The 26,630-nt window shown below is 42.1% G+C and overlaps 2 protein-coding genes across 4 annotated transcripts in view; one reads left to right on the top strand and one right to left on the bottom strand.

Moving 5' to 3' along the window:
* AIP (AHR interacting HSP90 co-chaperone) overlaps nt 1-15,109 on the bottom strand; it is a 34,710-nt gene extending 19,601 nt beyond the window's left edge. Inside the window, exons 1-2 of the mRNA XM_073597291.1 lie at nt 14,728-15,109; nt 3,742-3,921 (exon numbers count right to left, since the gene is read on the bottom strand). Of these exons, the coding sequence (XP_073453392.1) occupies nt 3,742-3,921; nt 14,728-14,826 (279 nt within the window). The 5' untranslated portion in view covers nt 14,827-15,109. The remainder of the gene's footprint in view (nt 1-3,741; nt 3,922-14,727) is intronic.
* A 59-nt stretch (nt 15,110-15,168) lies between these two features.
* The window catches only part of TMEM134 (transmembrane protein 134), a 48,114-nt gene continuing 36,652 nt past the window's right edge, over nt 15,169-26,630 (top strand). Inside the window, exon 1 of one of the 3 annotated variants that reach the window (XM_073597294.1) lies at nt 15,169-15,326. The gene's annotated coding sequence lies outside the window, so the exon portion shown is untranslated. The remainder of the gene's footprint in view (nt 15,327-26,630) is intronic. The other 2 variants (XM_073597296.1, XM_073597295.1) reach the window with 2 other exon arrangements.

The raw sequence follows: 26,630 nt of genomic DNA, 5'->3' as shown, positions 1-26,630 counted from the left end.
GAATTAAAGGATCCAACATAGATCAAAAGAGTTTAAATTCTGGTATTAAAATAAATCTACCTATAAAAGGTATTCAGTATTTGATACTCAGTAGTTAGCTCCTCAGCTTATGATTCTCTAGTAGCCAATTGGCTGTGAGATATTCTTCATGCACCTACCCATCTGCAAAATTATTGCTCTAATAAAAAATGAACAGCTCACCAAACTGACATTTAGCCTAGGTTCACATTGATGCGATTTGGCATGTCAAATCGCATGCCAAATCCGTGGCCTTACTGGCAGTGGCACCGTCCGAATTGGTGCAACGCCGACTTTGTTGCGCCGCACCGATTTCTAAAAGTCTTTTCTGTACTACTTTTGGCGACTTTGGGGTGCAATTTGTATAGACATCCATGCAGGAACCTACACAGATGTCTCTGAAATCCCGAAGTCAGACTGACATGCAGGTATGAAATTGCGCAAGTTCAGCTTTCAATCCCGCTGTCAGTGTGAACCTGGGCTCCATCCCAGGCAAACCGCTAAATACTATACATACATGAAACTTACACGAATGAAAATACATACATAATATATATATATATATATATATATATATATATATATATATATATATATATATATACACACACACACACACACACACACACACACACACACACACAGGATATAAAAAGTCTACACACCCCTGTTAAAATGTCATGTTTATGTAAAAAAAATTAGCCAAAGTTAAATAATTTCAGAACTTTTTCCACCTTTAGCCCGGGTTCACACTATACCGGGCTGCGGATCGCACAGGAGCGCTGTGCGTCCCTGTTCCCTGTTTCAGGGACGAATCAGGGCCGATTCTATGCCTGAATTCGGCTCTGAAACTGAGCCAAAGACAAACAGCGTTTTTGTGCAGTGCGCTCCGCAGCCGCCCTGGAGATATGGGAGCCAGTCACATTCTCCTACTATGCGAATTAGATGTGGGGAAACACACATCTAATTCGCATAGGTGTGAACCCGAGCTCAATGTGACCTATAAACTGTACAACTCAGTTGAACAACAAAATGAAATCTTTTAGGTGGAGGGAAGAAAAAATAAAAAAATATGGTTGTATAAGTGTGCACACCCTTAAACTAATACTTTGTTGAAGCACCTTTTGATTTTATTACAGCACTCAGTCTTTTTGGATACGAGTCTATCAGCATGGCACATCTTGACTTGGCAATGTTTGCCCACTCTTTTTTTGCAAAAACACTCCAAATCTGTCAGATTGCAAGGACATCTCCTGTGCACAGCCCTCTTCAGATCACACCACAGATTTTCAATCAGATTCAGGTCTGGGCTCTGGCTGGGCCATTCCAAAACTTGAATCTTCTTGTGGTGAAGCCATTCCTTTGTTGATTTGGATGTATACCTTGGGTCATTTTCATGCTGAAAGATGAAGTTTCTCTTCATGTTCAGCTTTCTAGCAGAGGCCTGAAGGTTTTATACCAATATTGACTGGGTATACTGCGGCACTCCCCTGGGCGAGCCGCCGTAACTGTACGTCGGCCCTTCAAGACGCTGTAGGAGGCGGGAGCAATGACGGCCGGGTACCCGCGATCACTCGTGACAGGAGCAAGAACCGGGATCTGTGTGTGTAAACACACAAATTCCGCTTCTCTCAGGGGAGAGGAGAGAGATCCTGTGTTCCTACTAATAATAAAAATGCCATAAATCTATCCCCTATTTTGTAGACGCTATAACTTTTGCGCAAACCAATCAATATATGCTTATTGAGATTTTTTTTTTTTTACCAAAAATATGCAGAAGAATACATATCAGCCTAAACTGAGGAAAAAATTAGTTGAAAAAAAATATATTGACATATTTATTATAGCAAAAAGTAAAAGACAGTGTTTTTTTTCAAAATTGACGCTCTTCTTTTGTTTATAGCTCAAACGTGATCAAATACCACCAAAGGAAAGCTCTATTTGTGGGAAAAAAAGGACGTCAATTTTGTTTGGGTACAAAGACGCACGACCGCGCAATTGTCAGTTAAAGCGACGTAGTGCCGTATTGCAAAAATGGCCTGGTCGTTAATAAAAAATATTTATATATATACACACATACACACAGCCTTGAAAAAGTATTCATACCCCTTGAAATTTTCCACATTCTGTCACGTCAAAACCAAAAACGTAATTGTATTTTACTGGGATTTTATGTGATAGAACAACACAAAGTGGCACATAATTGTGAAGTAAAAGGCAAATCATAAATGGTTTTCAATTATTTTTACAAATGAATACCCGAAAAGTGTGGCGTGTGTTTGTATTCAGCCCCCTTTAAGGTACTTTCACACTGGGGCGTAGCCAGCGTTAGCGGTAAATCGCTGTTATATCGGCGCTTTTCGGCCACTAGCGGGGCGCTTTTAACCCCCACTAGCGGCCGAAGAAAGGGTTAAAGTGGATGTAAACCCAATGTCATCCTTTCTAAACTACTGCCATAGGGGTTATCTATAAGGATATACACGCCTCCTGCATGTATCTTTACCTGTCAAATGTCTCCCCTCTGTCTGTTATGAGACCCGAAAAACTGCATATTCTGTGGGCGGGTCTGTTGTCTGGAGGTCGGTGGGTGGAGTCGTGATGTCAGTAGACTCCCCGCCCACCTCTACACTCCCCTTGTAAATATGCATTTTCTCCTGTGTATTTCTAACACTGAACTTCTGCTATGATCTCTAACATCCAGTGAAAAGACAGGAAAGTAACCACATGACTTCAGCATGCCCAATTATGCTGAGGTGTGGAACAGCCAATCCTTGCAGAGCTGCTGAAGAAAGGAGTGGGGGAGGGAATTAAAAAATAATGCCTGTGTCTTAGTCTAGTGCACGAGATATGTAAATCACCTGTCACTCACAGCAAGGGAGAGGATTTGACAAAGTTTTTCTGTTTTTTAAGTTTTAAGTTTTATCTCACTGAACAATAAGAGGATTGCTCAGAGATGGATTAACTCTGTGTGGCAAGACTGGGCTCAAATTATAGGAAATCTTATACTCCATATTATGACATTAAAAAAAAAAAAAAAAAAAAACATTTTCAGATTTACATCCATTTTAAAAGCACCAGTGTTGTGGCGCTGCTGAAGTGCTTTGCAGGAGCTTCGGCAGCGCTGCCTGTTCATTTCAATGGGCAGAGCATTTTGGGAAGGATGTATACACCGCTCCCGCACCGCTCTAAAGATGCTGCTTTAAACGCCTGAAAAGACTTTACTTTAAAGTGGAGTTCCACCTAAAAATGGAACTTCTGCTCCCCCCCCCTCAGGTGTCACATTTGGCATTTGGGGGGGGAGGAGAGCATAAACCTGTCTAATACAGGTATTTGCTCCCACTTCTGGCGACAGATCGCCACAGAATCTGCGGCGATCTATGCCACGTCCGGCCCCTCCTCTCCCCCCCCGCTGTCTTCTGGGAGACACACAGGTCCCAGAAGACAGCAGGGACCAGTCAGGTCAGGACTCATGCATGCGCAGTGGGGAACCAGGCTGTGAAGCCGCAAGGCTTCACTTCCTGATTCCCTTACTGAAGATGCCGGCGCCCCCACCCAGGAGCTGAGGGACAGGTTGGCTGCGGATGAGGACATTGCGGACACCCTGGACAGGTAAGTGTCCATATTTTAAAAAGTCAGCAGCTGCAGTATTTGTAGCTGCTGATTTTTAATATTTTTTTTTGGCAGAACTCAGCTTTAACTATTATAATTGATTTCACTCCATACCGTCATGTCACACAGGAATTCGGCAACTTCTCCTTCCCCCATGGTGCGAATGATGGTTTCCCACACAGGCAGCTTGAACTTCTTGCCTATAATCAGCTCCATTGGCTTTTCTCTGTTGGAGCTGTCATCAACCACCGTACGCTGCTCATCACACAGCAAAGTCTTGTAGTGGAAGGTGGCCTGTAAACACAAACACAAGTGTCAGGATGTTGCGGAGATCTCATACATCCAACCACTTAAGGACTGAGCTTTCTGAGATTTAATGTTTACAAGTTAAAATCATTTTTTTTTTTGCTGGAAAATTACTTAGACCCCCCCCCCCCCAAACATTATATATTGCTTTTTTTTTCTAACACCCTAGAGAATAAAATGGCGGTCATTGCAATACTTTCCGTCACACCGTATTTGCGCAGCGGTCTTACAAGCGCACTTTTTTTGGAAAAAAATTACACTTTTTTGAATTAAAAAAAATAAGACAACAGTAAAGTTAGCCCAATTTTTTTGTTTATATTGTGAAAGATGTTACGCCGAGTAAATTGATACCCAACATGTCACGCTTCAAAACTGCGCCCGCTCGTGGAATGGCAACAAACTTTTACCCTTAAAAATCTCCATAGGCGACGTTTAAAAAAATTCTACAGGTTGCATGTTTTGAGTCACAGAGGAGGTCTAGGGCTAGAATTATTGCTAGCGATCACGGCGATACCTCACATGTGGTTTGAACACAGTTTTCATATGCGAGTGCTACTCACGTATGAGTTTGCTTCTGCACACAAGCTTGGCGGGACGGGGCATGTTAAATCATTTTTTTTTCTTATTTATTTTACATTTTTTTATTTTTACACTGTTCTTAAAACAAAAAAATGTAAACATCCCTTGTAATAGAAAAAAAGCAATGACAGGACCTCTTAAATGTGAGATCTGGGGTCAAAAAGACCTCAGATCTCATATTTACACTAAATGCAAAAAAAAAATAAAAAAATAAAAAAAAAAAACAAAATAAAAACAAAACAAAAAAATGTCATTTGAAAAAAAAAAAAAAAAAAAAAATGTTGCAGAGACCACTTTTATCTGAAAACAGACCCGCTCACTGAAGAAGAGGATACCGGGGTTGTGGTAGCTAGCTGCTGCCATAACAATTATATCCCTCTTCAAAATGCCGGCGTGAGTCGGTCCGGAAGTGGTTAAAGTGTTACTAAACCCAGGAGCCTGCATTCACTATATCTGGTATCCCACTGTACACAGAACATGGAACTGCAATTATTTTAGTAAATATAAACTGCTAAATATCTTTTCTCATCAGCAGTATATAGCAGTCTTGTGACTAGCAGTGTCTTATTAAAACTTGTAGAAGGAGTTTTCATTCTCCTCTGACTGTCCTATGAGGCTGCATGACCCCTGACCCTCTGTCTGGACAGTGCTGATTGGCCCTGTGCTGATCACATGCACTCCCCCCCCCCCCAAAAAAAAAACCCTCTAGCGATACACACCAAACCGAACATGTGCAGAGTGCCCCTGAGGCTCTATTCGGCAGATGGATTGGGGACAGTAAAAGATGGGAAGGATCAGAGAAGACATGATCAAACAGACTTTTTACACAATGCACAGGATTAACTTCTTAGGTTCCACAGTGAGTATAATAAGCATGTTTTACTGCATATACTGACTGAGTTTACTGTTTAGTACCACTTTAGCCACTTCCTGCCTGGCCTATAGCGGATTGAAGTCCGGGAAGTGGTTCCGTTATCCTGACTGGGCGTCATATGATGTCCAGCAGGATAACATGCCGGCGTGCATCGCGGCGATCGGTGGAGCGGTGTGTCAGCCTGACACACCGCTCCATCGATCTTGGTAAAGAGCCTCCGGCGGAGGCTCTTTACCACGTGATCAGCCATGTCCAATCACGGCTGATCACGATGTCAATAGTAAGAGCCGTTGATCGGCTGACAGACGCGAGTAGAGGAGAGCCGATCGGCGGCTCTCCTGACAGGGGGGGGTCTGCGCTGATTGTTTATCAGCGCAGCCCCCTCTCAGATCACCACACTGGACCACCAGGGATTGCCACTAGGACCACCAGGGAAGGGGCAACATGTGGATGGCCAGGTATGTACCCCATGGCCATCCACATGTGCCCAATCTGTGCCAATCAGTGACCACAAATGGGCACTATTATGTTTCAGTTATGCCCAGCAATGCCACCAATAAATTTTATCAGTGCCACCAATCAGTGTCATCAGTGCCACCAATCAGTGTCATCAGTGCCACCAATCAGTGTCATCAGTGCCACCAATCAGTGTCATCAGTGCCACCTGTCATTGCCCATCGGTGCCACCTGTCATTGCCCATCTGTGCCCATCAGTGCCACCCATATGTACCAATCAATGCCACCTACGAGTGCCCATCGGTGCCACCTATGAGTGCCCATCAGTGCCGCATACCAGTGCCACCTATCAGTGCACACTCATCAGTGCCCATCAGTGCAGCCATATCAGTGCCCGTCATTGAAGAAGAAAACATACTTATTTACAAAAAAATTTAAAAGAAACAAAGAAAGCTTGTTTTTTTCAAAATTTTCGGTCTTTTTTTATTTGTTGCGCTAAAAATAAAAACCGCAGAGGTGATCAAATACCACCAAAAGAAAGCTCTATTTGTGGGAACAAAATGATAAAAAATTGTTTGGGTACAGTGTAGCACGACCGCGCAATTGTCATTCAAATTGTGACAGCGCTGAAAGCTGAAAATTGGCCTGGGCAGGAAGGTGTCTAAGTGCCTGGTATTGAAATGGTTAAAAAGAAAATGTAATGGCTTTCTATCTTTTTTTTTTTATATAGCAGAGCTCCAGGCACACATGCGTCCAGGCTGAAATGCGTATATTGCATACCCAATAGGAAACTGGGTGGCTACAGCTGCACCAAAGCTAAGCGGGGAAAGCTTGTAAGGAAATTTGTTACGATTTTGCAAATTTTTTTACTTAGTAGTGAAACACTGCATTAAATAAAATATTGCATATTCATATATTAGGCCTCAAGCCCACGGACGTTTTTACAGCCACTTTTGCAGCTTAAAAACGCCTCTCCATGTTAGCCTATGGCCTCATGCCCACCATGGCATTTTTGAGCTGTATGTGGCATAGGCGTTTTTAAGCTAAAAAAAAAAACCCCAGGACCAAAGCGTTCTGAGGCTCCAGCGCTAGAGCTGTAAAAACGCCAGTAAAAGGTGTTAAGCGCGGTTTAACAGGGCTTAACGCTATATACACAGCGTCATGCACCACCCCGCATTTCTCTGTTTCTATTCAAAATCAATGCATCCCTATGGGAGCCCATTGGTTTGAATAGAAGTCTCACCAGAAGTCGGATCAAGATGATCCGACTTGTGTGCTGAGAATCTTGAAGGGGAACCCCGACAAAATTTTGCGTGAGGTTTGCCCTAAGATCCATACCAGACCCTTATCCGAGCACGCAGCCCGGCAGGTCAGGAAAGGGGGGGGGGGGGCGAGGAAGCGAGCAGAAGATAGCAGGGAGAGGAGAGGGGAGAAGACCCAGCAAAAGAGCAGAAGATAGCGGAGAGAAGGGAAAAGAGCCGGAGCTGCTTTAATAAAATACTTTAAGAACCTGTGTAGCGTGTTTATTTTTTACACTTTTTTATTTAGGTGAATGGGTAGGGGTACGATGTACCCCATACTCATTCACCTAGGGTGGGGGGCCGTGATCTGAGGGGCCCCTTGTTCTTATCAATATGGGGACAAGGTGCTTTGGGGTGGGGGGCGCAGGGGCCCCCTCTGCCCCAAAGCACCCACCTCCCATGTTGAGGGCATGTGGCCTGGTATGGTCCATAGGGGGGGGAGGTACGCTCGCTCATCCCCCTCCTTTCCTGACCTGCCGGGCTGCGTGCTCGGATGAGGGCCTGGTATGGATCTTGGGGGGAACCTCGCACAAAATTTTGGTGGGGTTCCCCTTCAAGATTCTCAGCACACAACTCACACCCGCAAGTCGGATCATCTTGATCCAACTTCTGGTGAGACGTCTATTCAAATCAATGGGCTCCCATAGGGAACCATTGATTTTGAATAGAGACAGAGAAACGCATCTGAAAGCTAGCGTGGCTAACTGGGTACTGACGCCAATGCAAAACGCGAAAAAAAAAAAATCGCGTTTTTAACGCCTCTTTTTTCCTGGCATCGGTACTAGCCTTGCAGCTCATTTTTTTAAAATGTCCGTGGGCATGTAGCCTTATACATATTTGTCGCTTCCGGTTTCCGACATCACACAGCAGGAGGAAGTTCTGTGATAGAGGAACCCGATGCTGCCAGTTGCATCCTTACCCTCTTCTGTAAAAGTAATCCAGTAGCTGCATAAATCGCTAGGATTACTTTCACCGTGTAGGGAATCACTTACTGTAAAAAAAAAAAAAAAAAAAAAAATAATAATATGATATAGAGCTGCACGATTCTGGTCAAAATGAGAATCACGATTTTATTTGCTTAGAATAAAAAGATCACGATTCTCGTGACATAAAATCTTTCACATTATAAAAAAAAAAAAAAATGGGCTAACTTTACTGGTTAGATTTTTTTTTTTTTAATTCATTAAAGTAATTTTTTCCAAAAAAAATTGCATATGAAAGACTGAGTGCAAATACAGTGTGACATAAAATATTGCAACAACCACCATTTTATTATCTAGGGTGTCTACTAAAAAAATATACACGTTTGGGGGTTCTAAATCATTTTCTAGCAAAAAAAATGATTTTAACTTGAAACCAACAAATGTCAGAAAAAGGTTTAGTGTTTAAGTGGTTAAGAAAAATGGGAAAAAGTCCCCCAAGCGGGGTTTTTATGCAGCTAGCTATAGATATGAGGAAGGCATTAAGTAAAATATTAAAATTCTTTATTGAAGGGTAATGAATAAATGTAACAACATATAAATATAAATTGGGAGCTCAAGTGGGAAAATACCCATACCAAATACATATAATAGCAAACATAGGTTATACACAGCATGTGATAAGGCTATTGCATAACAATTCTGACGCGTTTCGACCCATGAATTTTGGGGTCTCTTCAGAGGATGAGTTTGCTAAAGAAAAAAGAAAAATTTATAATAGTATGTCCAGCTTATTTAAAAGAATTACAGCATAGGCAAGTTTGTTTAGCAACATGTTTAGTAACACTTTGCACATAATTACCACTGAGTTTGGATGTACCCCTCGATCAGAGCCTCCCCACATAGCAGCCAGACCATGCAGTGTGCCCACACGTAGCAGCACCCCGGAAGAAGGGGGAACAGGAATCCACTTGATATGGCTTGCAAGAAATCACACGTATAATTGCCCCCCCACCAACACGCCACGGGGGAGGTGGGGCCGGAACCTACGAAAATTGTCAGAGCGTTAGCTCATGAATATACCCATATAGGTTAGTGGTTAGATTTAACTGAACCACTAACCTATATGGGTATATTCATGAGCTAACGCTCTGACAATTTTCGTAGGTTCCGGCCCCACCCCCCCCCGTTGGTGGGGGGGCAATTATACGTGTGACTCCTTGCAAGCCATATCAAGTGGATTCCTGTTCCCCCTTCTTCCGGGGTGCTGCTACGTGCGGGCACACTGCATGGTCTGGCTGCTATGTTGGGAGGCTCTGATCGAGGGGTACATCCAAACTCAGTGGTAATTATGTGCAAAGTGTTACTAAACATGTTGCTAAACAAACTTGCCTATGCTGTAATTCTTTTAAATAAGCTGGACATACTATTATAATTTTTTCTTTTTTCTTTAGCAAACTCATCCTCTGAAGAGACCCCAAAATTCATGGGTTGAAACGCGTCAGAATTGTTATGCAATAGCCTTATCACATGCTGTGTATAACCTATGTTTGCTATTATATGTATTTGGTATGGGTATTTTCCCACTTGAGCTCCCAATTTATATTTATATGTTGTTACATTTATTCATTACCCTTCAATAAAGAATTTTAATATTTTACTTAATGCCTTGCTCATATCTATAGCTAGCTGCCTAAAAACCCCGCTTGGGGGACTTTTTCCCATTTTTCTTGTCCATATTGGGGTGAGCAGCATTGATATCGCTCCTTAATGTGTCTTCCCTCAGTGTTTAAGTGGTTAAACTTTTTTCCCTTACACAGGAAGTCTATTCCATTGACAAATTGTTACAATGTTTGTACTTAAGTTCAACTGATAAAGAATGTTTTGTTTCTTGGCAGACTGCCAGGTTTTTCTCTCCCTTTCTTTTGAGGGCTGTGGCTTCAGAAGAGAATTCTTTGCATAGAAAAAATTGTGAAACACTTTAGTCAAGATCGCGATAACGATTCTTGACGATTAATCACGATAACGATTCTTGACGATTAATTGTGCAGCTCTAATATGATACCAGGATCATAGTTGTAGCCTCAATCATTATCCCTGTAGAACTGCTTCAATATTAGGCCTTAGCTGTCTGTTGTAAACAGTCTGTTGTGTACCGTGTTCTATAGCTCAAGAAGCACATAGCACAAGACAGAAAATTCATCCCTTATCAGACATAACCAGCTGCAAGGCAAGCTCCTACTGCCGTGCTATTTCCAGATACTCCTCCCCGGAGTGGGCAATCCCAGGCCAATACAATGTCTTGTGGGGGGTGCACACATCCTATACTAATTAATAAGTCATTTTAACTTAATTAATAAGCCAAAACTTACACTGGAGTCTAGCAGATAAGAGTGGTGGGTCAGCATGAATAGGGAAACTACTCGTACCCAACACTCCACCCCATCCTGCCTTGTTGCTAGGATGTTGCCAAGACACTCCCAGCTGTTACTGCTCACCTCCTCTATCACAGGACTTCTCTAGGGTGGGCGGGGAAAGCCGTCCCGGCCGGGAGAAGACAGTGATTATTGCTAGCGCCTATAGCAGCCGCCAGCGATAATCGCATGTGAACCTGGCAGACTGGTTGTACCCAAGTTCATCAATCGATGAACTTGGGTACATTTAGCCAGCCTATACATGGTTCAAATCTTGGTCAGATCCTGCTGAACCGGCCAAGATTCCAACTGTCAATGTCCAGCCTTACTCTTTAAAAAGGTCTCCCAACTCTGGTGTGGGGGTAACACTGGCACTCAGGCTCGTATGGCAACAATGTAACGATGACGCTTAGGACTGTATGACAACAATGCAACACTAATACTCAGGACCGTATGACAACAATGTAACAGCAACGCTCGGGCTCGTATGACAACAATGTAACAGCAACGCTCGGGCTCGTATGACAACAATGTAACACTGACACTCAGGACTGTATGACAACAATGTAACGCCGACACTCAGGATTGTATAATAATGCAACACTAATACTCAGGACCGTATGACAACAATGTAATAGCAACGCTCGGGCTCGTATGACAACAATGCAAAACTAATACTCAGGACTGTATGACAGCAATGTAACACTGACACTCAGGACTGTATGACAACAATGTAACACTGACACTCAGGACTGTATGACAACAATGTAACACTGACACTCAGGCTCGTATGACAACAATGCAACGCCAACACTCAGGACTGTATGACAACAATGTAACGCCGACACTCAGGATTGTATAATAATGCAACACTAATACTCAGGACCGTATGACAACAATGTAATAGCAACGCTCGGGCTCGTATGACAACAATGTAATAGCAACGCTCGGGCTCGTATGACAACAATGTAACACTGACACTCAGGACTGTATGACAACAATGGAAAACTAATACTCAGGACTGTATGACAACAATGTAACACTGACACTCAGGCTCGCATGACAACAACGTAACACTGACACTCAGGCTCGTATGACAACAATGCAACGCCAACACTCAGGACTGTATGACAACAATGTAATGCCGACACTCAGGATTGTATACCAATGCAACACTAATACTCGGGCATGTATGACAACAATGTAACACCGACACTCGGGCGTGTACAGCGGGTAAAATAAGTATTGTACAGGTCACCATTTTTCTAGGTAAATAGATTTCTGAGACCCCTTTCACACCGAGGGCATTTTGCAGGCGCTATAGCGTTAAAAATAGCGCCTGCAATCCGCCCTCAAACAGCTGCTCCATTGTCTCCAGTGTGAAAGCCCGAGGGCTTTCACAATGGAGCGGTGCGCTGGCAGGACGTCAGGAAAAGTGTTATAGTGCCGCTATAACCGCAGTAAAGAGCCGCTAAAGCTAGCTGCACTTTACCACTAACATCCGCACCGCCCCAGTGTGAAAGGGATCTATAAGTTATGTGTAATAAAATGGAATGACACAGGGAAAAAGTATTGAACACATGAAGCAAGGGAGGTGCAAAAAGGCATGGAAAGCCAAGACACCAGCTGAAATCTATCAGTAATTAGAAAGCAATCCTGCCCCTTGTCAGTGCAAATTAATATCAGCTGGTTAAGTCTCAACTGATGGCCTATAAAAAGGTGTTCCATTACCAAGGTATCAAACTAGGAACATCTCATGATGGGTAAAAGCAAAGAGTTCTCTCAAGACCTTCACAACCTTATTGTTGCAAAACATACTGATGGTATGGTTTAAAGAAGGATTTATAAACGTCTGAATGTTCCAGTGAGCACTGTTGGGTCCATAATCTGGAAGTGGAAAGAACATAAATTTCACCAAAAACCACAAGATTTCTGACAGAGGACTGAAAAGAATTATAAGAGTTGTCCAAGAGCCAAGGACCACTTGTGGAGAGCTTCAGAAAGACCTGGAATTAGCAGGTACAATTGTTTCAAAGAAAACAAGAATGAATGCACTCGACCGCCATGGCCTGTATGCATGATCACCATGCAAGACTCCATTGCTGAAGAAAAAGCATGTTGAAGCTCGTTTAAAGTGCACATTTAGACATTCCTGGGAGAATATAGTCTGGTCAGATGAGACCATAATTGGACTCTTTGGATGACATAATACACACCATGTTTGGAGGTCAAGTGGAACATCGCCCCAAAAACACCCCCATACCAACAGTGAAGTTTGGAGGTGGGAACACCATGGTGTGGGGCTGTTTTTCAGCATAGGGTACTGGCAACTTTCATATCATTGAAGAAGGGATGGATGGAAAATGTACCAAGACATTCTTGATAAATATCTGCTGCCATCTACCAGGATGATGAAGATGGTGGACATTTCAGCAAGACAATGATCCCAAACAGAGCCAAGGAAACGCTTAATTTGGCAAGAAAATAAAGCTGCTAGAATGACCCAGCCAATCACCTGCCCTGAATCCCATAGAAAATCTATGGAAAGAACTAAAGATCAGAGTTCATAGAAGAAGCCCACAGAACCTTCAAGATTTGAAGAGTGTGTAGAAGAAGATCACACCTGAGCAATGCATAGACTAGACTCTCCATACAGGAGGCTGACTCTTCAAACAGTCATTACCAACAAAGGATTGTGTATGAAGTCAATACACTTCAGTTATTGTGATCAACACTTTCCTGTCATCCCATTTTATTATCACACAACTTATTTCTGAATGGATTTGTTTTGGTTTCTTTGTATGAATTTCATGTCACTGATATGTGGTGAAAATATCATATTAATAGTACTATTAGAAATAGATTTCCCTAGAAAAATGGACCGTATGACAACAATGTAACACCGACAATCAGGACTGTATGACAACAATGTAACAATGACAATCAGGACTGTATGACAACAATGTAACAATGACAATCAGGACTGTATGACAACAATGTAACACCGACAATCAGGACTGTATGACAACAATGTAACACCGACAATCAGGATACCATGGCAACAATGTAAGACCAATAAGGACTGTATGACAACAATGTAACACCGACAATTTGGACACTATGACAACAATGTAACACCGACAATCAGGACTGTATGACGACAATGTAACAATGACAATCAGGACTGTATGACGACAATGTATCACCGACAATCAGGACTGCATGACGACAATGTAACACTGACAATCAGGACTGCATGACGACAATGTAACACTGACAATCAGGACTGTATGACAACAATGTAACACCGACAATCAGGACTGCATGACAACAATGTAACACCGACAATCAGGACTGCATGACAACAATGTAACACCGACAATCAGGACTGTATGACAACAATGTAACACCGACAATCAGGACTGCATGACAACAATGTAACACCGACAATCAGGACTGCATGACAACAATGTAACACGGACAATCAGGACTGCATGACAACAATGTAACACCGACAATCAGGACTGTATGACGACAATGTAACACCGACAATCAGGATACCATGGCAACAATGTAAGACCAATAAGGACTGTATGACAACAATGTAACACCGACAATCAGGACGGTATGACGACAATGTGACAATCAGGACTGTATGACGACAATGTAACACCAACAATCAGGACTGTATTGCAACAATTTAACACAGACAATCAGGATACCATGGCAACAATGTAACACCAATAAGGGCTGTATGACAACAACGTAACACCGACAATCAGGACACTATGACAACAATGTAACACCGACAATCAGGACTGTATGACAACAATGTAACACCGACAATCAGGACACTATGACAACAATGTAACACTTACAATCAGGACTGTATGACAACAATGTCACACTGACAATCAGGACACTATGACAACAATGTAACACCAACAATCAGGACTGTATGACAACAATGTAACACCAACAATCAGGACACTATGACAACAATGTAACACCAACAATCAGGACACTATGACAACAATGTAACACCAACAATCAGGACTGTATGACAACAATGTAACACCAACAATCAGGACACTATGACAACAATGTAACACCAACAATCAGGACACTATGACAACAATGTAACACTGACAATCAGGACACTATGACAACAATGTTACTCTGAAGGTAGAATAGCTGCAATCAGAGATGAACACTGGCACAGATCAGAGGACTGTCGGTCTCTCACCCACCTTGGTGCCATCCTGATACGCAGACACCTCGGCCTTGCTCGGGGTGATGATCCGTTTTCTGATCCCCTCTCCCAGAGCCACAACCCCCGCCATCTTCATCCGACTGACGTCACGTTTCCAGCGAGACCTGAGCAACCCCTCTGCGCATGTACAAATCACCAGCGGACCCCAGCATCTCTGCGCACGCGCATTCTCCAGATCACACCACAGCGCATGTCGAGTATTGTTGCGGTCGCCTCATATGCGATGAGCAGCACAGAAGGCCCAATAAATGACACTTCACTAGAATATAACTATCTCCGCTGGTATTAACTGAAGCTGAACTGTCCCATGTTGGTTGCCTAAATAAAGGTGAATTATGAGAGCCTATTTACACCGGGCGAGGGTCACGTGAGGCGGGGTGGTGGCCGGACTTGGAGGGGGCGGGGCGGGGCGGTGAGAGGGGGTGTGTCACGTGACCGGCTGAGAAGTTTCTTTTGTGAAGTTGTGTTGTGGGAGGAGTTTGGAGGAAGGAGCTGAGATCATTCTGTAATGGAAGGCTGGAAGTGAGGGGAGAACACTGCACAGGGGTTATGTCCCGGCTATAGGGGGTTCTACAGGTAGGTGGGCAGGACTTACCTCTGATTCATGGCGGTGGGTGAACCTGTGTGGGTGCCAGGGGGTTGTTGTGGTGTTTGTGTGCAGACAGTTATTTCCTCTGTTTGTTTATATAACTGCATGTATTTTGTTTAATTAATCCGACTACTGTGATGACATGAGATAGTTTCCTATGTAGAGTGCTGGAGGAAGGGAGTGCAGACATCACACTGTACTCTGCTAGGATCCCTATGGATACTTCCAGGGAGGACAAGGCAAACAATGTTCCCTGAACTCTATAGAGATTACTTAACTGCTTGCTGCCCACAGCAATTTTCACATTTCTCAGCTCCCTTTTTTATTTTTTTTTTTCTAGAACATTTATAACCCCCACAACATTCTACATTTTCTGCAAGAAGGGGTCCTGGGGAATAAAATGGTGGATGTTGAAATTGTTGTTTGATGTTTGTGCAGGCGTTTACGCAACACAAACTTTCAAAAAAAAAAAAAAAAAATATTGGTAAAATGAATTTTATTGCACACAAATGAATATTCAAACATGACGCACAATAATTGCCCAACATTTATGTAGAAATTTAGATTTTTTTTTTTTTTTTTTTTTTTTTTTTTTCTCTTTCAAAATTTTCCGCCAATTTTCATTTATATTGCAAAAAAAAAAAAAAAACCCAGTGGCGATCAAATACCACCAAAATCAAGCTCTATTTGTTTGAAAAAAATATATACATTTTGTTTAGGTACAGCATTGCACGACCGCGCAATTACCAGTTAAAGTAGCGCAGTGCTAAATAGTAAAAAATGCCCTGGTCATGAAGTGTGTAAAATCTTCTGGAGCTGAAGTTTTTAAAAGAAAAAAGTTCTCTCTCTCCCCTCCTTCTTCTTTTTTTTTTTTTTTTGTTATCACTCTAAACTAGCAACCTGCAATGGCTTTTAAAGCATTGCCTATTGACAATTTAAAGAGGGAGTACCGCAGGAAAAATAAAAAATTGAAAAGTCAACATCTACAAATACTGCAGCTGCTGACTTTTAAAATATGTACACTTACCCGTCCCAGGGTCCAGCAGTGTCCGCACTCGAGGCCGAACCGTCCCTCGGTCCTCGGATGCTGCCGCCGCCATCTTCGGTATGGGAATCGGGAAAGGAAGCGTTGCAGCTTCACTTCCCGCCTGAGCGTGCGCGAGTCGCGCAGCGCAGTCTGAATGGTCCATGTTGTCTCTGGGACCCGTGTGTGTGTGTCCCAGCAGACAGCACGGCGGGACAGGAAGAGGCATAGACTCCCGTGGTAGTCTATGCCCGGAAGTGGGTGTAAATACCTGTATTATACAGGTATCTGCACCCCCCTCCCCCCTGAAAGGTGCCAAATGTGACACCGGAGGGGGGGAGGGGTCTGAAAAGTGGAGGGTCAATTTTTGTGTGAACCTCCGCTTTAAAGGATAAACACCAAAATCTCTACATCTACAGACATCCATGGTCTAACCCTGTAAAGAAGACATCAGTATACATAAATTTATTTAGTTTTTTTTTTTTTTTTTTTAACCAGTCTGACCTGATCCCACACTGAGCTGTCAGTTGCGACCTCACTGTGTAGGCGGTTTCAGGGGACACAGCCGACAACAGAAGCCCCATAGTAACGCAATGGGTGACATCACATCCCTTTCATTTCACAGCCGTTTTCAGCTGTGTCCTCTGCAGCGCTTGCAGACCGGATTAGCTTCAAAAAGGTATGTACAGTAAAACCTTAGTTTGTTCTGGAAACATGCTTGTAATCCAAAGCACTTGTATGTCAAAGCGAACTTCCCCATAATAATGGAAACTCAGAGGATTTGTTCCACAACCATTTATTCTTAGGTTTTTCCGTTTTATAGTCCATATAAAAAGATTATAGCAATGTGATAAGTTGTGTAACCATAAAATATCCATCCACAAATGGAAGCCTCCACAAGGGGATTAGAAGCAAAACACATCAGGAGCTACAGAGTATAAAAGAGAAGAGAGGTGCCTCTAAGTGTAGAAATATGGTTACATTTTAAATGTAGGTACAACGTACTCATGGATGACGTCATCCTTTCCACGCTGCGCTCCATGAGCTCTTCAAGCCTCCCTTTTAGATCTCTCTACTGCAGGGTAGTCTTCCCGCTCACGATTGCGATAGGTTGGTGTTAGATCGTGGATGTCTGTAGATGTAGAGCTTTTAGTGTTAGGGTGGACTTCTCCTTTAAATTGTCAATAGGCGATGCGTTAGAAGTCTTTACAGGTTACTAGTTTAGAATTTAAGTGATTGTAAAGCTTTCTTTTTTTTTTTTTTTTTTTTATCCCGTCAGCTCCAGAAAATTTTACCCTCTTCACGACAAGGCCATTTCTTTCTATTTTTTGCGCTAATTTAACTGGTAATTGCGCATTCATGCAATGCTGTACCCAAACAAAATGTATATCTTTTTTTAAATACAAATAGAGCTTTCTTTTGGTGGCATTTGATCACCACTTTTTTTTTTTTTTTTTTTGAGATATATATATATTATTTTCTGCTATAAAACCTATCCAATATAAAAAAAAAAAATTTTTTTGGAAAAATTGTATTCTGCAACATGTTTTTGATGCGTGAAAGTTATAGCGCCTATAAACTATGGTGTATACTGGAATTTTTATTTATTTTTTTTAATACAATGAATGGCGGTGATCAGTGACTTAAAACGGGGCTGCGGTAGTGTGGCGGTCACTCTGACGCTGGGGGGGAACTGACTAATTGCCGCTGAATTTACCAGTCACATTTAATACAGTGATCAGTGATATTATACACTCACTGTACTAATGACATTGGCTGGGAAGGGGTTAACATCTAGGGCGATTAAGGGGTTAAATATGTGCCTAACTATGTGTAATGTGTGTACAGTGTGCTGCTTTTAACCAATCTCCCAAATTTTAGCTATTGTTCCCTGTGTACAGAGCTCTGTGTTGAATGTCAACACAGCTCTGGGCTGTGAATTTACACGCACGTGTGCATCCTAAACGCGGAAGTAGACGGCAACGTACCAGTGCATCGATTTGCCTGCGGCGGTCGCTTGCACGCAGTACATTATGGGTGATTGGTCACGTGACCGGCCAGAAAAGATCAAGGTGTAGAAAAGAATAGAACAGAGGCACTGGCTGTAATTGTTTTCTTTACCTTTACAACCACTTTAATTGCTGACACAAGGGGTGAGCAAGTTTACGTTCCATGTCTATAAACTACATATCCCATGATACCTTGCTGCTTACAAGCCGTGATTCCTGTACTGACTCTGCCTCCTGAAACTCCTCTTCTTGGCACCTCTCTAGTTCAGAAGGCAGGCTCTGTGAAATGTGTGAAACACATAAATGTGGGCATCTTCACAAAGTTCAAGCTATACATGGTTAGATTTAGACAATATAATTAGACATTTTATTCTAGCAGGAGCAATCCCCACTTTCAGAATACACTGATCAGTGCTGCAGCCACTGATTGCGGGATGTTTTTCAACATGTCCTTTCAGACAAATGATCGAAATTCAGCTGGTCCTTGCTGAACTGTCCCATTTTCGATCAGTGTGTGGCCAGCTTAGTTTACAAACTTAAAGATCGTTCAGGTCAATAGGTGTATCACATCAAATAGTGGGCGTGGCCATATTTCACAAACAGTAGGAGGGTCTTAAAGGGGCATTAAATATCAGGATTGCATTACATACAGAGTGCAGAGTTCATGGGGGTTACACACAGTGCAGAGCTGTCACTTGTAAACACAGAAACTGGACTTCTGTGTTTACAAGTGATTGTGGTGAGCAGGCACCAAAAGGTCTGAGCCAGAGGTGGTGGAACTGAGTTCCACCAAGTTCCCCCTGAAAAAAAGCCCTGGATTTGGGACTAGGGATGGGTGAACGGTTCGGCCCGAGCATAAGTTCGGTCCAAACTTGTTGTTTGGATGTTCGGCGAACAATATGCGCTGTTCGGGGCAAATTCAAAAGCCGCCAGAACACCGTTAAAGTCTGTGGGACACTAGCATGAAAACTTTTTACTGCTTTAGCTTTCTGGACCTCATTTGTTTTATTGTGAACTTTAACCGTCACCTGGGAATCTGCTGTCTTCTTCTTTATTTGGGAAGCATTGCAAGACAACTTAGTTCCTGGCTGTAAAACACTGTGGATTCTTTCTTTCAGGTTCCAACTACTTTTTAAATAAAAAAGATAGTTTAAAAAAAAGAACGTTGTGTAGTGCAGCCCTAGGTGTCACATGCTCTTAGTACGTCACATTCCAAATGCTTTTTTTTTTTTCCTATGTTTTAGCTTACTGTTCATGCTAATGTATTGCAAGCTGTAGATATAGTATAGATATAATTGGCAGGTGTTCCCTGAGATCTAAAAGTTTTTATTTTAAAGCGATTAAAGAAAAAAAAATTCTCCCTGCAAGTTAAGAGCATAGCGTGCTAGTCTTACAGCGGCATGGTGTTACCACTGACAGAGCTTCCATTTTTACCCGGCCTTCCTTCTGGGTTTGCGGGCTTCAGCTGTTTGAATGGCGGAGCCCCGATTACATCATTCTCATGCATGCGGGAGTCGCAGCCTCCGCACCGCTCTCAATGGATGGCATGCCGTCCGTTAAGAGTGCAGTGCACATGTGCCCAGTGATGTCCATGGTGCTACTAAAGAAAGTATCCCCTAAAAGGTGAAATGTTTAGGAGATATTTACTGTACCTACAGAATAAGCTTTATTATAGGCATACATGTAGGTGTAAATGAATAAAAATGAATTTACTATTGCTTTAAGGGTTCGTCAAAGGTTGGGGCCTCATGCACACTGGCCTTTTTTACAGCTGCTCCTAGGGGTGTCTGGCGGTTTGTTTGTTTTTTTGTTTTTTTTTTTCTTTTCTGCCTCCAAACTATCCTGCATGTTGGCCTATGTGTCCATGGGCACATAGGCTTTTAGCAGCATTTAGAGGCAGGAAAAAACCCACTGCCAGTGCGCCTAGGGGCAGCAGAGTTTGGGCAGAAAAGACAATTGTAAATGCGTTGACGCTAGGCATGTTTAGCACTTGAGTGTTAATTCATTTCAATAGGCAGTAAAATTTATTTATTCTGGCCAATGAAATTAACGCCCAAACTCTCTTGATGCTGGGGGGCGGAGCTGCTGACCAAGTTCGCCGCACATTGAGTGGCTTTGCCACAGGAGTATGCAGGTGGACCACTGAACTGCTGAAACAGATGAGCTACCGGCATGAGCACCGTCCCCAAAGTAGCAAGACCCAGTAATACCCAGCTATGGGTAGACCCGCGTGTGGACCTGCTGATTAAACCAGCGTTTGCCTGGCCGCTTGGTTGTTGCGGCATCTCTCCGTGGGGCCCTGCGGCTTTGCACAAAGGGTTACCTGGCTGCCGAGGAGGGAGTGCTGGAGGGGCGCCCTGGTGTCGGGGAGAGGAGTGCTGGAGTGCCTGGATCCTCGTTCTAAGTGTATGTGAGTCACCGGCGCAAAATAAAACTTATTATGCAAGCAATACAAAAAACATAAACATATAAAACTGGTTGCTGCGGTCAAGAAATAAATTCCTCCAATAGGTGAAATAAAATTAAATAAAAAAATAGTGTTGGCTGCGCTACCCCCAACAACATAACATGAAATACACCACTTTTTCTAAAATAGATCATATAAGTGACATAAATGAAAATAAGGTATAAATATAGCCCAATGGTATGTGGTCACTATTACATACCCACACTTTTGATCACAACCATAAATCAAAAAATACTTCAAAATAACACCGCTTGAACTTCATCAGCATAATTGGACAATATGTAATAGAATTTAATACACAGATATTCGAAGTTCAAATGGTGTCAGTTTTATATGATCTATTTTAGAAAAAGTGGTGTATTTCATGTTATGTTATTGGGGGGTAGCACAGCCAACACTATTTTTTAATTGGATCCTCGTTCTGGCTGGAGGGTTGGGTCTGATTGGCGGTGTGTGGGAGTCTGCAGAGAGAAGCCTCTGGGCTAATTGCAGAGGGGGCGGGGAGAGCCTGTGGCATTGGAGTGACTCGCAGCCACCGTCAGAAGGGTCCGGAGGTCATAGGAGAGATGCCACTCCCATTGACTGCTGTCGGTATCTTGGCATCTCATCAATTCCCGGCATTTCCTGGCCAGCATTCCCCAGAAGACGAGTCATAGTGACAGGCTAGAGGCAGTCGGTGGAAACGGTAACAAACTGCAAATCTAGTAAAAACGCCCACACTGACAGAGGTTGATGTATGAACAGTATATGATCAGGGCAGTAATATATTATCAATGAATGGATGCTATGTAGTTTCTAAGTAGCCCTGGAAGAGAGAGGGAAGACAGCAGGATCTGAAGAAAATGAAACTAATAGAAATCTAAAACATTGTATATAGTATACCCCCCTCGAAATTTTACAAATTACCCGCAAAAATAGAACCTGTACTTCCTACTTGCAAAAAAAAAAGGAATTCTAATCTTAAAAGTTGTAATTACCATATGGTGAACCTGTATTTTTTGAAGACAAGTGAGTCAGGTCGGGAGCAGTGTATCCTGTGTAATTAACTTATTGTGTACCTTGATTCTGTGATGGAGAGGCTACTGAACCCCCGAGGACTGAAGTGAGAGAGGGGAAAGAAAACAAAAAAGAGAGGGGGGGGGGGAATCCTTGGAGTTAATACAATTACTGGCTAGTGCGAGATTTTGGTCTAGAAATCTAGCACCCAAGAAAGCTAACCCCCCCCCATTCCCCCCATTCCCAAAATAAAAAAACTATAGCTGGAGCAAATACAAATGGTACAGTCAACTCAAACAGACATAAATGAATATTTCCAACAGCTACAGCCAACACAGGGATTATCAACTACAATAGTCATCTACAATCTCAGGAACAACAGAGGAGGAAATGGGGCAATTTAGTAATAGTTTACCAATCAATATGATGCAGGTAACAGAAACAAATGATACGGAAAAAAGAACTGGGATATGAAAGCATATATATGTTCTCTACCCACAAGGGAAGATATGGAGAAATGTGTTCTAGGTTAGAAACCTCATATAAAACAGAATTGCAAGAGCTCAAAACATCTGTGCAGGACATTTGAGATCAAATGGAGATAATGGATAATGGGGTGGCGGCTATTGAACAAAAGCTGGCATTAGCTGAAGTTATAATTTAAGAACAAGATCAATGTTTAAAATATGTCATAAAAAAGTCATAAACACCATAGATGACTTGGAAAATTAGAAATAGAAGAAACAATATAATGCCGCGTACATACGATTGGGATTTTGGTCGAAAAAAGATATGATGGCTTTTCCGACGGGATTCCGCTCAAGCTTGCCTTGCATACACACGGTCACACGTTCGCTGAACTTTTGACCGTCTAGAACGCGGTGATGTACAACACTACGACGAGCCGAGAAAATTAAGTTCAGTGCTTCCGAGCATGCGTCGAATTGTTTCCGAGTATGCATAGGAATTTTGCGCGTTGGAGTTGCTACAGACGATCGCATTTTCAGATAGGAACTTTTTCCGACCGAAGAATTGAGAACATGCTCTGTCTTTTGCTGGCTGAAATTCGGCCAGCAAAAGTCCGATGCAGCATACACACGGTCGCATTTTCCGACCAAAAGCTCTCATCGGTCTTTTGCTGGTCAAAGGAATACCCGAAACTGTAAACTCAGCAGACCTACCATTAACATTACAGGGTATTTTTAACACCCTATTACAAAATCCCCCTACAAATTAGATAATTGATCATGCGCATAGATCTGGAGGGCCTAGGAGGACAGACCCAACAAGACCAAGAGATGTAATCTGTAGAATACACTAATTTCAAATGGGGAAAAAAAAAAAAAATCATGTTAGCGGCTCGGCAATGTAAAACCATAAACTTCGAAGGGGCTCAGTTGATGTTGTTCCATGACCTGTCTAGACTTGCGCTGGTGTTAAGAAGGGCTATGATGCCTATCTTGGAGCTTCTTCAGAAAAGAGACATTCAGTATAGATGGAAATTTCCATTTCAATTGCAGGTGCAATATAAAGGAACAGCTATATTTTGTGGTATAGAAGATTTGCCTGGATTTCTGAAGATTCTCCAACTTCCCAAAATAGAACTACCTCCGTGGCCTGGCACATAGTCAGGGCTTGTATCAGTGCCCAAATTAAGAAGTAACTCAAGATCCAGATCACCTTGATAACTAGAAGAGATGAGCCTAAAAAGGAAGAGAGATAAAAGATTGAACGTGGGGACAAGGATAGCCAGAAATAAGGAAGGACTCCGGATGGAGGGGAGGCAATAGGAGAATGAGGGTGAGGGTTGGGGGAGGGAGGGAAAGGGAAAAAGAGAAGGGGTAAGGAGAAGGTAAAAGGTGTGTTTTTTTTTTTTCTCTAATTTATTCCCCTCCCCTTTATCTCCCTGTATCCTGGAGATTGATCTGCATGTTTAAGAAAACTTGATACGTTTTAGATAAGGAAATGGTCCAGGGTGTGATATAAACGTAGATGAATGTTTTATAATCAGAGTGTTATTGTATTGGTAGGGGAGAAGGCGACACAAGTAGTTACCCTTCGCTCTCCTTAAGGTTTTCCACGATCTAGAGCAGGGATCCTCAAACTGCGGCCCTCCAGCTGTTGCGGAACTTCACATCCCATGAGGCATTGTAAAACTCTGACACTCAGACATGGCTAGGCATGATGGGAATTGTAGTTCTTGAACAACTGGAGGGCCATAGTTTGAAGACCCTTGATCTAGAGTAACTGCATCTTTTTTTTTGATAGAGTCCCTCTTTTTTTGGGGAGGCGGTGGGGGGAGTAGATAAGACGCATACAAGAGATCTCTCGCGCTCGCGTGCTCTCTCCCCCCCCCCTCTTTTGGGGAATGGAGATTGAGACGGCAATGTCTGATTTTGGGGAGGAGAAATAATATAAGCAGATAACAAAGGAAATGTGTTCAAATGTATTGGGATAGCAGCTCCTAACCCCCTCTATAGGGAACTTGCCATCATAAGATAGACTTAAATTATAATATAATTTTTGGTTTGTTACGGAAAAAGTAAAAACCTGTTCTTTTAATGCTAGAGGTCTTGCTTCTCCATCCAAAAAAAAAAATGCAAATATTAAACTTTTTTCATAAACAGAAGATTGGTATCCCACTCTTTCAGGAAACACTTTTTCAGTCAGACCACATTCCCGATATACGTAATACAGTATCCAACATGGATCCATGATTCATTCCCATATTCTAAATCTTAAGGAGTTTCCGTTGCACTCCATAAAACCTTGCCTCATCAAATTTTACAAATATGGAAAGGTGCAGATGGAAGGTCTTTAATCTTAAAAATCTCAGTGTATGGAAAGATCTTTACAGTTAATTTTTATTTGCCAAACTATGATCAGATTAAGATTGAAATACAGGTTTTTATGAAGGCAATGGAAAAAGCAGAAGGAATGGTAATTATGGGAGGAGACCTAAATTTTAAAATTGATTCAAAATTGTATACAACATTGACTCGTTGACTTAAAAATAGGGGCCAACTAAAAGAGTTTAAACAGACACTTGAAAAAACACCAAAGGGTGGATTTATGGAGGGTTCAACATCAGACAGAGAAAAATTATTCATTTTACTCAACTATATATAACACTTACCATAGATTGGATTATTTCTTTATTCGTCAAATGGGATTGATGATGACTCCTGCCTCTGAAATTGGGAGTTTCCTGTGGTCAGATCACGTGCCGATAACTAACTATGAAGTTGGCGGTGACTGAATATAGGAGATTGCAAAGATCATGGAGGTTAAACGATAACCTGCTTAGGGATAAAATATGTGAAATGGATATCCAAGATGCGATTTTTGCAGATTCATGAAATAGAGAATGCATCAATCACCATACAATGGTAAACATTAAAATGTGTGTTGCGTGGATTGTTCATTTAAACATGGAGCTAGATTGAAGGCAGAGAAATCAGCCAAAATATCTCAACTATTAAAGGAAATTCCAATATTAGAAGATTCTCATAAACAAAATTGTACCTTAGAAATTGGAATGCGTTTAAATGTTAACCGCATTGAATTACAAACCCTGTTGAATGAGCAATCCTTGCGAACAAGGGATAAAAATAGGGCTAGGTTTTATTAACGGGGAAATAAACCGGGGACGATTGTTAGCAAAAGTTTTGAAATGACAGCCCGGGACCTCTATAGTTAAAATTCAAAAAACCTTTGGGGACGCAACATATGATCCTGCGGAAATTTCTAAGACATTTCACACATTACTCTAAACTTTATAATATACCAACACAAAAGAGACGTAACGATGGGGGGGGGGGGTAATACGCCAATATATTAGAGAAACAGCATTACCCATCATTCCTAAAAAAAACAGGCGTTGGCGTTGGAAAGATTTTTTGATAGCAGAAATAAAGTAAGTTATATCTGGGCTAGTCCCGGGCAAAAGTCTGGGCCTGGATGGATATACTCCTCGATTTTATAAGGTATTTCAGGACATACTTATTCCTATTCTTAGTAAGACGTATAACTCTATCTGCCTCTCAAATATTTACTGCAGAGTATGGAAGCACACATTGCACTTATCCCTAAACCAGATAAGGATCATACGATATGCGGTAACTATCGACCAATTTCCCTCACAAATATAGACATGCGTCTGTACTCTAAAATCATTGCAAATAGACTGACATATATCTTACCCACGCATATCAGCTTAGATCAAGTGGGCTTTATGATGGGTCGGGAGGCAAGGGACAATATAATAAAAACTTGCACTTTAATGGTATGTGCCCAGGGAAATGCTATTCCATCATGCCTGTTATCAGTTGATGCTGAGAAGGCATTTGATAGGGTGGACTGGTGTTTCCTGGGAGAAGCTCTGAATCAACTTGGGGTTGGCCCGCGAATGCTATGTAGGATTATGGCCTTATGTTCCAATCCCAGAGCGAAAATCTGCACAAATGGTATACTCTCGGAATATGTGCAAATATCAAATGGTACCCGACAAGGTTGTCCCCTGTCCCCCTTGCTATTTGTGATAGTAATGGAACATCTTACTACAGCTATATGCAACAATAGCGATATTCAAGGCATTAAGGTCAAAGGAAAAGAATATAAAATGTCAGTATATGCGAACGATCTATTACTATATATCACCAATCCAAAAACGAGTTTACCTAATCTTATACAGGCATTTAAAAGGTTTGGAGAGGTAAGCAACTTTAAAGTTAACTATGATAAGTCCAATATGCTAAGTATATCATTACCAAAAGAAGTTCAGGAACTCCTTCAA

The sequence above is a fragment of the Aquarana catesbeiana genome, linkage group LG08 (genome assembly GCF_042186555.1).
Source record: "Aquarana catesbeiana isolate 2022-GZ linkage group LG08, ASM4218655v1, whole genome shotgun sequence".
NCBI classification, from domain to species: Eukaryota; Metazoa; Chordata; class Amphibia; order Anura; family Ranidae; genus Aquarana; species Aquarana catesbeiana.
Note: the sequence above shows the minus strand (reverse complement) of the source record. Positions and strands in the feature narration are given on the sequence as shown.